Genomic DNA, 13,521 nt, shown 5'->3' with positions numbered 1-13,521 from the left:
TTCTGGGACCCTTCCCAGAGCATTCCAATGTCTCTCACCCTAAACCATCCTGCCAGCAGCTGAATTCAGACTCATAACCCCACCTGCAACCCCTCTACACCAGGAGCTGCCAGGACAGCACTCACCTGCTCGTGGTACTCGATCCCCATGCTGAGCGTGTTAATGAGAATGGCCACCATAATCCCACGGCCGAAATATTTGCTGTCCACAATCTTCCGGAAGGTCTCACACACCACATGCCAGAAGGCCAGCACCAGGTGGGCTCTCCTGGCCTGGGTTTTGCCCCTTTGTGGGTCCCGCTGGTCACTGTAGTGGGCATCCTGTGTGAACTCGTAGACTCCCTCGCTGTCTGAGTCAGCTGTCTCATTGTCTGACAGCTCGGCCTCACCCGCCAGTGCCGTGAGGCAGTAAGGGCAGCTCTCGGGGGTGCAGGAGCCACCATCCAGCTTGGTACAGGGGTTGGAGATCTTGCAAGAGCTTTGACAGGGACCTGAAATGCCAGCAGAGCAGGGAAAGAGCAGCTCATCAGCTGCAGGAAGCAACCCCCTCTCCCTGTCAGCACCAAGCTTTTGCCCCTGAGATGACAGGCATTTCCTAACGGGAGAAGGGCTTCTGCTGGGTTAAAACCTGGGCTCCCCAACTGCCTTCTCTCTGTTTATGAAGCTCTCTTTGCTGCCCCCAGACAGATCCCACCCCAGCCATGGACGCTGAGCACACCTCATTACATCTCTAGCCATTACAGGAAGGAGGAAGCAATCGGTTCCTCGAGTCCTGGCATGCTCCTGGCTGTAATTAGCAGGAGGATTGTTAGCAGCTTTCTTTCCCATTCCCTCTGCTGATGCTCCACTAGCTTCCCTCTCCACATGCCGGCCTCAGTGGCAGCTGCCAGGCATCTTCTGGGTGAAATATCAGCAGGATATTCCCCAAAATTCCCACTAGCTGACTGCAAGGAGAGAGGCAATGTGTGTGCCTGACTCCTTCACTGCAGCAGTGAGAATGTAAACCCCGTGCTAAACCAACTCAGAACCCATTTCTGTGTGTTTAGCCTCTGGGCTGGGGGCAGGATTTGGTCTCTTCCCAGTACAGCTCCCAGCTAGAAAGGTCAATGTCATTGCAGTGGGGCAGAGAAGGTACTGACTGCCTGGGAAAGTTTAGCCAGAAACCTCTTGGAGGCTGAGAGTGTTTGGACTAGACTGGCCTGAACTCCCAAATTTCAAGATTGAAGGCGAAAAGAGCATCTTGCAGTGAAGATAGGAAACCCCTGATCCAAGAAAGATGCATTCAGTGTCTGACTCTTACAGGCTTCCTGAGCCAATCACAGATTTTTAATACTCATCATCTCCCTAATGACTCAATCTCCCTGAGCCTTGTGTCCCACAGGAGCGGAACTACGCAGAGCTCAGGGGTGTGATAGGACTCAGAACTGGAAGGTGCCCACTTGCAAGCTCTATCTGATTTTGAAAGCACAGGATTTGGGAAGTGTTTCCTATAAATGGTTTGGGGGTGGAGGGAAATCATGGAATTTTGTCCTAACATTTAGTTTAAATGGACCCTCTGTAAAGTTTAAAGCCATTCCCTCCTTCCTGTCACTACATATCCTTGTCAAAATCCCACTCTAGCTCTCTTGTATTTGTCTAATCTACAAGATGGGGATTGCAAAGAAAATGGATTCACTGAAAATCCTCATATTCTTTGGATTATTGCAGGTATGAAGTCTGGGAGGTTGAAACCTCTCTCCTAAATTTGGCTCTGAGAGAAATTAGGTAGGTCAGAAGATTCCTGTTCATCTCACCTGGAAAGCCATCGCCTTTCTCTGTAACATGGACTGAAAAGAACCCTGCGAAAATCCAGAGATAAAAATTAGGACAAAATTTTATTTCTGGAAAGCAGCCCCAGATGTAGATCCAACCCCAGCTCACCTGTGCTCTGTGTCTCCAGAAGCTTGTGCATGGTGCTGTACGGCCCAGGAGGGATGTTAAGGCTTGTCAAGGTGCTGCTTCCAGCACCCACTGCTGCCTCCCCAAGGTTCTTCTCTTTCAACATCTCATGGGAGGTACTGGAGTGCACTGTGGGGTACACCTTGCTGCCCACCATGTTCTTGGGGATCCCTTCTGGGCTTGGCAAGCCAAGGCTTGGCTGTGTCAGAGATGACCGGTAGTGCACTGGCTCAAAGTGACAGTCGGCGTGGTAGATGCTGTGCACAGACTCTGTGTTGCTGGGAGAGGCACTGGGGGTTCCCAGGGAGTTGGGTGCCGAGGGAGGGAGCATCAGTCGGTTGGTCCCATTGTGGAGTGAGCTGGTCTCCACATCACTGATCTCTGGGCTGGCATGAGGTGCTCGCAGGTTCCCATTGCCTAGGTGGTAGTGGTGGTGGTGGTGGTGATGGTGGTGGATGAGATGGTGCACAGAGGATCTCTTCCTGCTCCTGCGCTTCCTGGCATGCTGCTCAGCCCCCGCCTTGCTGGTGGGGCTGCTGAGGAAGCCCATCCTCACGCCTGCTGCCCTGTAGGCCTTCACCAGCTGCTTGCTGCCTTTCCGGGCAATGTAAACCAGGTACTTGAGGAGCTCATCATAGCAGCTGCCTGGCTCTGAGAAACTGGCAAGGGTGCTGGCGTTGGACAGGTAGCGCACACGCTGCTCCTTCATCAGCTGGCTCTCACGCTGCTTTGTCTCAGAGAACTGCGTTGCTATAACCACCAGGCACAGGTTGATCATGAAGAAGGAGCCCACCTAAGGCGACAGGGGACATCAGTCACCTCAGTGTGGCCGTGGCTCCCCACAGATCTGCAGGGCACAAAGGGTGGGGGCAAACTCCAGCCAACCCCACCACCTGTGTCATCCGGCAGGACCACTGGCCAGGCTGACTCACCCCCCGAGATCCCGCCCCAGGGACTCCCACGCCAGCCCCCCATGGAGGACGTCAGAGATCAAAGACGAGAGAAGATTATTATGACAAAAATTTCTTGCTCTTTTAAGATGTGTTTTTCTCTCTCCACAGACAGCAGTTGTAATTATCACAATTAGTGGCATTACAACGAATGCACTGAGCCTTCCTGATAGGAGTGTTTTTTTCTGCCAGTGTGTGGGCAGCTTGCGAGCAGATCCCTTTCCTCTGCTAACGGGATTTGCGGGTGACTGTTACGCAAGGGCATCAGCAGCCTGTACCCACAGCTTGGAGATTTTCTTTTCAACCAGGGTTTCGTGAGGTTCTGCTTTCTGCAGAGCCCAGCCTGGATCACAGGGAATTACTGACGTGCTAACGGGCTATCACACAATGCTAATGTTACTAGCACTGCATCTGGAAAAGTACTGCTTGCTCTTCCTCTTCGTCATCTTGGGGAGGCTGAGAGCAAGGGTTTGTTTCTCTCTTGGGGAAGCTAATAGAAAAAAACAGCATTATGGACTAACAACCATCTACTTTCTTGTCAGGGATTGATTCCTGGTTTGATAAGGAGCAGAAATCCCCACAATGACCTAACTGACAATGTGCAGCTGTTTTTCTGGACTTAGACCAACTGTGTAGCAAGACAAGGACTCATCTCACTCAGCTACATCTGAGTGAGGCACCTAATGATCCTTTAGAGTCAAGAGAGAAATAGGCGCATCAAGTCTGCAATGCATCTAATTTATTTTGGATGTCTACCTTCAGAGGAGATGAATCACCCCCTTAAAGCACCTTTCTTTCTGCCTTGACGATAAAGGGAGTATAGACAACGAACTCAGCCAGTCACTGTAGACAATCCTGCTTGCATAGATGAAGCCCATCATGGAGCCCACCCCGTAGAAACCCTTTGTTGGCTCCTTTGTGGGTGGTCTCAGATGATGTTTTTAAGTGTGGGTGGGCTGTGGGCAGTAATCTCTTCCCTCCTTTCTAAACGTGCTCTCTGAAGTTTGGGACTATTTTCCCGAAACATCCCCACTGTACTAAAGACCCAACCAGATGGGTTCGTCAATGTGGAGGAATTTTTGGGCAGCCTCTTCCCTTTCTGGCACTCAGAAACTGACCAGGTGAAATTTGCCTACTTTAAAACTTAAATTCATGGTGGCAAGCAAGAGAGAGAATCTTGCAGCACATGGAGAGAAGTAGTAGAAGCAGCAGCAACAACAGAAGTGTATCAACTACTGCTTGAGTACATCTTTCTTTCCTTCCTTATGTTTGCAGCAAAATGCTGCAGCAGCACAATTCCATAGGGAAGCTGTGTTTCTCCCAGCTGGCTGGTTGCTGCTTTAGCTTTTATATTCACTGCATCCTCTGCCCTGTTCCTCTAGGTGACTCCACTCTGCTCTCTCCAAATGCCAGGAGGACTCCCCCTGCTCCCCTAAGGCCACTCACAATGATCAGGAGGATGAAGTAGATGAAGTTGTAGAAGGAGTGTGCATCCATGACAAAGTACATGATGTCCACCCAGCCTTCCAGCGTGATGACCTAGTGGAGACAGGAAGGGAAAACAAACTCCTCAAGGCTCAGTTGCAACAAAGTGCACAGGCAACGTTTCTTCTGGCTGGGACATGTCTGACAGGCCATAGTAGGTCTTTGTGCAGCACAAGATGCTGAGGAGCCAATTCCTGCTCCTCCCAATGCCAACAGCCACATCACCAGCTGCCCAGGCTGAATCCAGCCCCTTTCCAGCTGGACTTAAGGGCCACTAGTGCATTTTGCAGAGAAGAGCAGTCTCTAGGCTCAGCCCCACACCAGCATCATCAGACTGCACACCCACAGGGTTTTGTCCATGCATGTGAGGTGGAGATGTTCTCAAAACAGGCATCATATTGTATCCCTAACACTTTGAGCACCTGTGCACTACTATGTAAGTGTTTACTAGCGCAAAACAGCCCCAGGAGTGCAATTACACAGCCCCTGGGAACATGCTGGGGGCAGGACCTGCTGTCACCTTGTAACAGTTGCCAGACAGGGCTCACCTGAAATATCGCAATCCAGGCATAGCCAATGTTATCAAAGTTGATGGCTCCCTTGAAGGGGTTGTGCTCCCCAGCAGAGCAGTTGGTGTAGTACTGGTTCCAGTTCACACAAGACGTGTTAGTGGTGTCATTGTAGGAATAATAATCCAGGGTGCACTCCAGACCCTCTTCCCTCCGTGTTGGGATACTCCGACAGTAGCGCATCCCATTCTCCCGGGGCTGGGAGCAGATGAAGGGATTTTCATCTTCGTTCTCTGTCTGGTAGTACCGCTCCAAATCCACCGTGTAGGGGCTGAAAGAGTCCAGACAGGGCTGGGGTTTGCACACTGACTGCAAGCAATCTGGCAAGGAGATAACTGTAATAGCACTGTCTGATATCTGCTTTTCTGGATCTTAAAGCTGATTTTTTAAGAAGGAATCCCCTTGGACTTACTCCAGCCCCACAGGGTGAGCTGATGTCCTTAACTGGGTTTTGAGAAACTGAGGCAGTGTACTCAGCCCCTTGGCAATCCCTCTGATGGCATTTGACAAGTTACTCCCTCTGGAAGCACTCTGGCTTTGACGTTGGGAGACTAAGAGAAGGATTCAGCATGACAGGGCTTCTCTGAAATGTCTTTGCTGCAGTAAGATTGAAATCAGTCAATTTAAGCTCCTGTATGTCCTGTCCTTCTGGAGATGCTGAGAATTGTTTAGGGATAGTCTGTGCACAAGGACCTCCCAAGATTCCTAAAAATCAGAGACAGGTCCTTCATCTGCATTTCACCGTGTCAATTCAGCCCACAGATAAGCTCTAAATTCCCTCTGAGGGTGGCCTTACCACAGCAAACCAGGCAAAAATACTCTCCAGGGAGATGAAACAACCCATGGCCAGTCAGAAACTGGCTCCTTGCTCTGCACACACTATCTCCTTAATGCTGCCAGCACTCCCACTAAAGCTTGCGAAGATATTTTTAAGCCTAGTTCAGCCTGGTTAATTCCTGCAGAATTGTCTGTAATACCCTTCAAAGCCTATCTAAACCCCTGGAATTCTGGCTCAATTAAACAGCACCCAAACCTGTGGCTCTATTGGATTTGCTCAGTGGTGAAGCTATCCCTCTGCTCTGCTGACATTTACTTAATAGGGATGTGTCCTGGTAATGACACTTCCAGCCACCCTTTGAGGGCATGACCTCCAAGAGGGGTGGGAGTTGATTAGGAGGTGGGTGGGAGAGGTTGGAAGGTGCCTTGTGCCAGCCTGGCCACAGCAGCAGTAGCAACACGGTCCTACTGTGTATAGGAAAGCGGCTTTGGGCTTGTAGGATTCCTCCATTCAGGTGTGAATCCAGCCAGATCCACCCTGGTGAATCAGCAATCCACTGACAGGTGACGGGCATGGCAGAACTTGGCAGAGCCATCAAGGGTTTGCAGTCCCCTACCTTTCTCCAAGCATTTGAAGGGGTGGAGGTGGTGGAAAAAAGCAGGTAGGTAGAACAGGCATGGAAACCCTGAAAGAGACTGTCAGCTACCAGGTATTTCAACTACTGTTCAAACAGTGCTACATCAGGCCAGAAAACTGATCACAACCGTTCTTTTGGCCTTAAAATTCAGGGATCTGTGAAAATTAACACTTTGGGATAGGGGCCATCTCTTGCTCTGAGGCTGAAAAGTATCTAGCATCAAAAATGCACAGTATTTCCATTAGCTTTTCCTGTGGTTTAGGTGGAAATACAAAAGTTGTGGCAATAAACACCAGCAGCTGCTGGAGGGGATTTTGACCTGGGCATCTCCACATAGAAAAAAACACATATTAATGATATGCTGAATTTAGAAATTCCCATTCTCAGAGGCTTTTCCTGGGGGCTTTTAGCAATCAAAGAGGTTCTCAAGTGCCAGCTAAGAGTTAAGGATAGTCTGCAAATGCAAATGACAAATTATTACAGCTCGATCTGTTCCCACTGTGTGTACCCAAGCAGGACTGATGGTGGCATCTAGGAGCAGAGAGCATTTACAGAAGAGGAGGACTTTTTTACAGAGGAGATCCTGGAGGGACAGCCTCCCTCAAGCTGGGGAGACACTTGGTGCTGCCCACACAGACTCACATGCTGAAGTTCTCAGGGAGGAAGCAGCGGTTCCTGAGCAAACCTGCCCACAGCTGGACTCCCACAATGCCAAAGATGAAGAAGACAAAGAAGCAGAGGAGAAGGACGTTCCCTAGCATGGGCAGTGTGTCCAAAAGCAGCGTCACCAGGATACGCATACCTGAGGCAAAGGGGAAAAGTTCACATTGAATTTTCTTCAATGAAAATTTTCCTTTTCCTTTCCACTGATATTTTTCCACCTATATTTTCTTCTATTCTTTTCATTCTATCCTCATCACTCGCATGTGGCTTGTGAACAGTCACAGCTTCCCATCCTCTCTGGCTTCCCCCCAGAGCCCCTGGAACACCCCCCCTTCATTCGTGCCTTGCTCCTGGACACCAGACCTACCTTCCCTGCTCCTCAAGTCCTCTTCTTCAAAGTTTTCTAGCAATTATGTTTCCTTTCTTCCCTCAGTTTAAATTCTGATGTTCTCCTTCGCTCAACTGTATTTCTTTCTCCACTCAGTATATTTCAAAATTCCCTTCCCTCCCTATTTCCCCTCATCTACCCTAAATGCTCTCTCTTCCTTAAGATACAGGACTCTCTCTGGCAGTTAATTCTCACAAGTTCAGGAACAGCTAGTTCTGTAACAAAGACAAATTGATGGTGACTTCAACTTGACATTTACACACAAAAAAATTGATTTAATCTGACATCTCTGTAATATTCTGCTTATCTCTCACTCTCCTTCTTTCCCCATGTTCTGCATTCTCTCACTTGCTTATATTGACTTTTATCTAAAGAAAGCTTTACTGTTGCACCCTTTACTTTGATACTTCAGGAAGACTTTTTTCTTTTATCCCGATGCTGTTACCTCCTCTCTCAGGATTTTTCTTCTACTCCTTTACTGGGGAACAGGCACCTTGCGTTAACTCCTAATTAACTAAAATTACCTTCTGTGGTTGTTGCATTGATCATCATACAAAGCTCATTTTTTATTTTTCCCACCTTGCATTTCTATCCCACTGTAACTATGTTGCAGAGAAGACAAGATAAATTACCCAGGATTTCAAAACACATTAAGTGAATTACATCTCCAGTTAGACAGTGGTGGATAAATTCAGCTGTCCAGTAGTTCAGCAGTGGGGATAAAAAAAAACAAAAAACCAACATTGCAAACAGGATTCTGAAGCTTTTGTAATGATTGAAACATCAGCAGCAAAGCCAGATTAAGTTCAAGAGTCAGAAGCAGGAAAATAAATAAATCCCAGGCACTTCCAGCATCAGCAGAGAGAACTGAAGCTGATTAGTTCTCATCAAGGCATTGGGCCAGTTCAGAGAGGGGAGTGCAGACTTGGATTTAATTTGGCTAAAACAGTACTGGATTTGATGACAAGTATTGTAGGACCAGGAAAAGGACACTTCTGGTGCAGTTGGAGTTATACTTAACATACCTGATCCATACAGCCTCTGAGAGGGACGGTGTTCAATGTCTCTCAGGGAGCACTGGGATTTGCACGGCATAGGGCAGTCAGAGGGTTTGTGATGGCCAGTGCCATCTGGGGCTGGGCTGCCATGCAGCAGCAGGCAGTGCCATCCACTGCTGCTTAAAACAGGGCTGAGAGCCTTGTCCATGACCTGATCCACCAGGACTGAAGAGCCACTGCCCATCCCACACAGGTCTGCTTTGGAGATGCTGGGGGTTTGGGCTGTATGGACCAGCTATGGAGTCCTCAGCATCTTCCAGGGGGCTATCTATCTCCAGGCACAACAATACTTCCTCTCACCCCAATTTCTCCAGGGTCGGATGGAATATCCCAGGGAGGGTGGGAGCAGCATGGCTCAGACCCCACTGCCTGTACTGCCTGGCAAAGGCTGTGGACTCAGTCAATCCCTATCACCTGCAGCCTCCTCACACCCTCTTCAGGTAAGAAAGGAAGGTGTCTGTAGACAGTCCTGGATAACTTATTGACTCATTTCTGATGCCAGGTATCAAAAGGAACCCAGATAGTGGTCATAGGATCCAGCACTGCCAGGCTTGGGCAAATGTTTGAGCTGTGATGTAAGATCAAAGCATCTGGGCCTGCCCTTCCATCTTTGGGGCATGGATCCAGACATCTGGCCCCAACAGAGAGGAACAAGGATCTGACTTACTGGGGACCCTGTTAATGGCCCTGAGTGGCCGCAGGACTCGGACGGTGCGGACGGCTGAGAAGCTGACATTCTGCAGGTCCAGAGAATACTCCAGCATCCTGAGAAAGACACAAAACCACAGAGGAGTGTCATGGATCCAGTGGAGAAATGTTAGATTATCAAACATTATAAAGCAAACATCAAATGCCAACCACTCTCAGAGGGACTTGTTACTGCATCTCTCCCATCAGGAAACTTTGCCAGAAGAATTAATTAAGGCTTATTTGCGTGTCAGGATAAAGTCAATGAGGGGGAATGTGATACACCAGCTCACACAGCTACAGATCTCTCGATCTCTCTCTCTACTGTTTTTGCACAGAGCCAAGCAGAAGCTTCTGAAAGTCCCTGCATACTCCAGAGAGGAAATTTCCAGGCACAGCCCTGTTTTTATCAATTTTACGGATACCGTAGTGAATCTGAGTTTGTTGTGCTGAGCACCACCACAGTCCTGAAAGGAAGAACATCTCCTGGTGCAGACTCTTCTGTGGGCCACAGGAAATGAGCAGCACAGGACACTGAGCTCTGCTGCCTCTGCCCAGCAGAGACCCTTGGCAGATAGGATCAAAACTGTTGACACTTGCAGATAAAAAATGGGGCCAACATGGACCTAGAAACCTCCCAATGCTCGCACTGTCTGACAGGGTTATTTCTCAGCTCGACATAGAGGAGCAACATTCACAAGACTTAGGACATACCTGGATGGCTGCAAGTCCCTGAGGTGCCCCAGTACCTCTCAGTGTTCTCAAGGCACCTTTGCTCAAGCACAACAGAGTCATCAGTCACAACACCTCCAAGAATTTGCTCTCTGGCTGTGGGAAAATCCAAGAGCTCTGTCCAGAATATTCTTGAAGAGGCAGAGCCAGGCAAAGGCAAGGAAGACAACCCTGAGGCTCCCTGAACAGTCAGGCTCCCACTGCCACAGGCAACCACAGCATACTAATCTCTTCCAAAAATTACCAAATTCCATCTCCAAACAAGCTGGGTGGTTCCCTCCCTCTGACTCTGATGGCTAGAAGCCTAACTTTCAGCCTGAATTTATTCAGGACAAACTCATATCCGTTTGTTCTTACGGCAGCACTGCCTTTAAAGTAGCTTCTCTGGCTGTTATTTGTCCCTGATGTTTACCCACCCATGTATTTACAGAGGACAAAGCACATCTCCTCTCAGCCTTGCTTTTGCAAAGTCAAACAAATCAAGTTCTTCCAGCCCCATCTCACAGACAGGCTCTCTGCGTCTCACTCACAACCTTCCTCCACACTTGCCCCGGTCTAAATTAATCTCACCTGATTAGGCATCAAGTTTCTGGAGGAGGTTTTAGTCACTTCTTGCACCAAGGCATCAGTGCCAACCCTTTCCTCCCTGCTGGAAATCCCACAAGATCCATCACTACTGTGTTGGGTTTGCCATGGCTGCAGCACACTGGAGGCTTCTCTTCTTGCTGTGATCAGCCAAACCCACTCTCCTCCCTCCTGGCCTCCAGCAGGTGAGGGGTGCCCCAGGGTGGAGAAGGGCCTCCTTCCAGTCCCCAAATAAATAACTCCATGTTCAGTGCAGTGAGGCTTTACCTGATAGGCTCTAGTGAGAATGATGATGACAATCAAACCATATCTAAGATCAAAATAACCTTAGCATATTCCTCTCTGCTTAGCTGACCCTCACAGCAATGGGACAGTCCCAGGAGATGGAGGTTGGACAGGCACATACGGATACTATGAATTTGTTCTCAGCTGCTGACCAGAAAGGAAGGCAGCATTGCTCACAGAATCCCGCCTGACCTGGGGGTAGAAAACCAGCTCCTTCCTCAGTGCACAGGACTCCCTGCATTGGGCAAGCTTTGGATAAGGTGAGGAGTGGTTTCCCTGGCTTTCATTGCATCAAGTTTCACTCGCTGTTCAAAAAGATTTCTGTGTGGTTGGCAATATTCAGGTAAAAAGCCCATATCAAATATACAGCTTTTCTTTCATCCATTATTAAAACAGAGGCTGCCAGCAAAATTCAGAGCAGCATGTGGTTACATGCACCAAGACAAACCATCTTCTGATTAATGACAGCTCCAGATGCACTTCCAGAGACGTGAGTGCTTGTAAGCTGCAAAGGACGTGCTGTAAAATGCATTTTGATTTAACTTATTAAAGAAAAATTATAATGCCAAATTTAAAGGAACAAGCAGAACAACAACCCAGAGGCTTGAGCAAACACTTGAACACCAAGACCAAGAGCAAGAAGGTGGTCTCCTGCCTGTGTTGCTGGACACTGCTACCAGAACTGGTCTTACAGTGCTGCCAAGCTCGGCCCCAGACAGACTACAGGGTTCACACCTTGCTGGTAACCAACAGCTCAAGTGCCTTGAGAGAATGCAGTACTAGAGAAAAAAATGTCAGTAAAAGTCACTAAAGAGCAAGTCCAGTGAGAACAGCACCAGTCCCCAACTCTAAGGTCACTTCCCAAGGCAAGGGGAAGCACAGGAAGAATCAATCCACATCCTTAGCAAGGGAAGATACTCAGGAAGAGCAAATGTCAGGACGTCACCAGCTGGTGAGGTGACAGGTACATTTGCCAGCATATATAGCATTTATGCATTGGAAATCTGCAGTGTAAAAGGCTCCTGATGAAGCTTCAATTCAAATGCCATCTCTGCTCCGAGGGGAAGGCACGATGCCTGTCAGCGCTGCTGCCACCAACCTGGTGCCCAGCCAAGTTAAAGACTCAGAGAGAAACTCAGCATTAAATAGGACGGATTCACAGCTCGTCAGGGTGATCAGCAACCCCCGATCACTGGAGTTACTCAGAAGGAAAGCGGAAATATTTAGGACTTTCTAAGAATAAAAGTGGAGCATCTGCAAAGCCAGACGAATAATGGGCTGCTGGTGGGAGGCAGAGAGGGAGCTGATGCAAACCTTTGGCAAATGCTTCTCCAAGCAGGAAAACTCCCAGAGCTCAGCTGACAGGCAACAGGAATGCCTCAGGATGGAGCAGGCAGGTGAAACTCATCCCTATTCCACCTGGAGACAGTGAGTTGGAGCATGCTGGGGTAATGTAAAACCCAACGCACCGGGAAGGATTGCCTGATTGCAATACCAGGCAGCAACCCTGAGGCAAAGGGGCTTTCAAGAGTGATGCTCAGGGCATCACAGGAAGAGTTCAAGGGGCTCTGCTTACCCAGAGAACCTCTAACAGAGCATAGAAATTCCAGTGATGTCCTTTTCACACATAGGCAGCATTGCTTCTCTGAAGCACCCTGATCTCAGCCCTGACTCTGTTCCCATTGCCAGGATCACTCCTGCTCAGGAAGTAGAAGATGTGAAAACTCAGGAGAGTCACACACACAGTTTCTGCTGAGGGCACTTTCCAAGGAAAGCTTGAACTGTCCTCTTTCACAGCTGTGTGCTGGGGATGCTGCACAGCCAGGGGATGTGACCAAGGCCACATGAGGAACCGGCAGCAAAGCAGCAGTAGATGCAGGCAGGGCCACCCCTGAGAGCTGCCCACCCTCTGCACACTCAGAACCCTGCACTGCTAGGGAGAGATAGGCTGAGATTTATTCAGCGTTAAAAAGCTTCCAAAACTGGGTATGTAGACACTCTTTATCTACAAAGCACAGCCATCAGCGGATGATATTAAGCCATCGGTGCTGGAAAAGACAAGGGGAAATTATTTAGGTGGCGTTGTATCTTCAAGAAAGCTGGAATGAAATTTCCCCCGCCTCTCGCCAGCTTGGCTGTGCTCTGCTTTCACTCAGCGGTTGTGTTCGGAGCCTTGCGAGTCTCACCACACTGGTGGGTGTTGCTTAATTTTAAAAATACTCATTTCAATCAAGCTGAACAGAAGAAAAAGAATAGCACAAAGAGAGCATAAACCCTACAGCCTGCTGGATCTGGCTGCACCATGTGTCCCAGTCAGGACACTTGACTAATGAGACTTTTGAAGCAGCAGCAAGTTCAGCTGCAGAACTGAAAGAAACTAAAGAATTACCTTTCTAAAAGTCCTAAAACTTTAAAAAAAAAACCCTCCAAGCTTTTCACACGTGGATTTGAGTCAGCTCAGCTGTGAGGGAGACTGCTGAGGGCTTTCTTTTACCCAGCAGGTTTCTGTGAGTCAGGGATGCAGCTTGTTCAGGATGCTCTGCTCCAAAGGCTGTGGGAAGGCAGCACGGAGCACAAAGCATCCACAGCTATGGATTTCATTTGTGCCCAGGTTTTAGCTACTCTTTATCCACCCAAAAGTAACTTAAAACATTAAATTGCACAGCACAGCCCCAGATATTGAATTCCTGGAGGTTCATGATGACGAATATTGGCTTGATGTTGTTCTGGCACTTCTGCTCTGAGCACAAAGCACCTAATTTGGGAT

General features: G+C 48.7%; 1 protein-coding gene across 16 annotated transcripts in view; it reads right to left on the bottom strand.

Moving 5' to 3' along the window:
• The window catches only part of CACNA1G (calcium voltage-gated channel subunit alpha1 G), a 142,555-nt gene that overhangs the window by 78,596 nt on the left and 50,438 nt on the right, over window positions 1-13,521 (bottom strand). For all 16 annotated transcript variants that reach the window (XM_040081343.2, XM_040081353.2, XM_040081354.2 and 13 more), the window contains exons 4-10: window positions 9,133-9,230; window positions 6,999-7,158; window positions 4,921-5,212; window positions 4,334-4,426; window positions 1,920-2,730; window positions 1,793-1,837; window positions 126-490 (exon numbers count right to left, since the gene is read on the bottom strand). In XM_040081343.2, the coding sequence (XP_039937277.1) occupies window positions 126-490; window positions 1,793-1,837; window positions 1,920-2,730; window positions 4,334-4,426; window positions 4,921-5,212; window positions 6,999-7,158; window positions 9,133-9,230 (1,864 nt within the window). The remainder of the gene's footprint in view (window positions 1-125; window positions 491-1,792; window positions 1,838-1,919; window positions 2,731-4,333; window positions 4,427-4,920; window positions 5,213-6,998; window positions 7,159-9,132; window positions 9,231-13,521) is intronic.

This window comes from Hirundo rustica, chromosome 18 (assembly GCF_015227805.2).
Source record: "Hirundo rustica isolate bHirRus1 chromosome 18, bHirRus1.pri.v3, whole genome shotgun sequence".
NCBI classification, from domain to species: domain Eukaryota; kingdom Metazoa; phylum Chordata; class Aves; order Passeriformes; family Hirundinidae; genus Hirundo; species Hirundo rustica.
The sequence above is the reverse complement of the archived record's forward strand: the minus strand, read 5'-3'. Positions and strand labels throughout refer to the sequence as shown.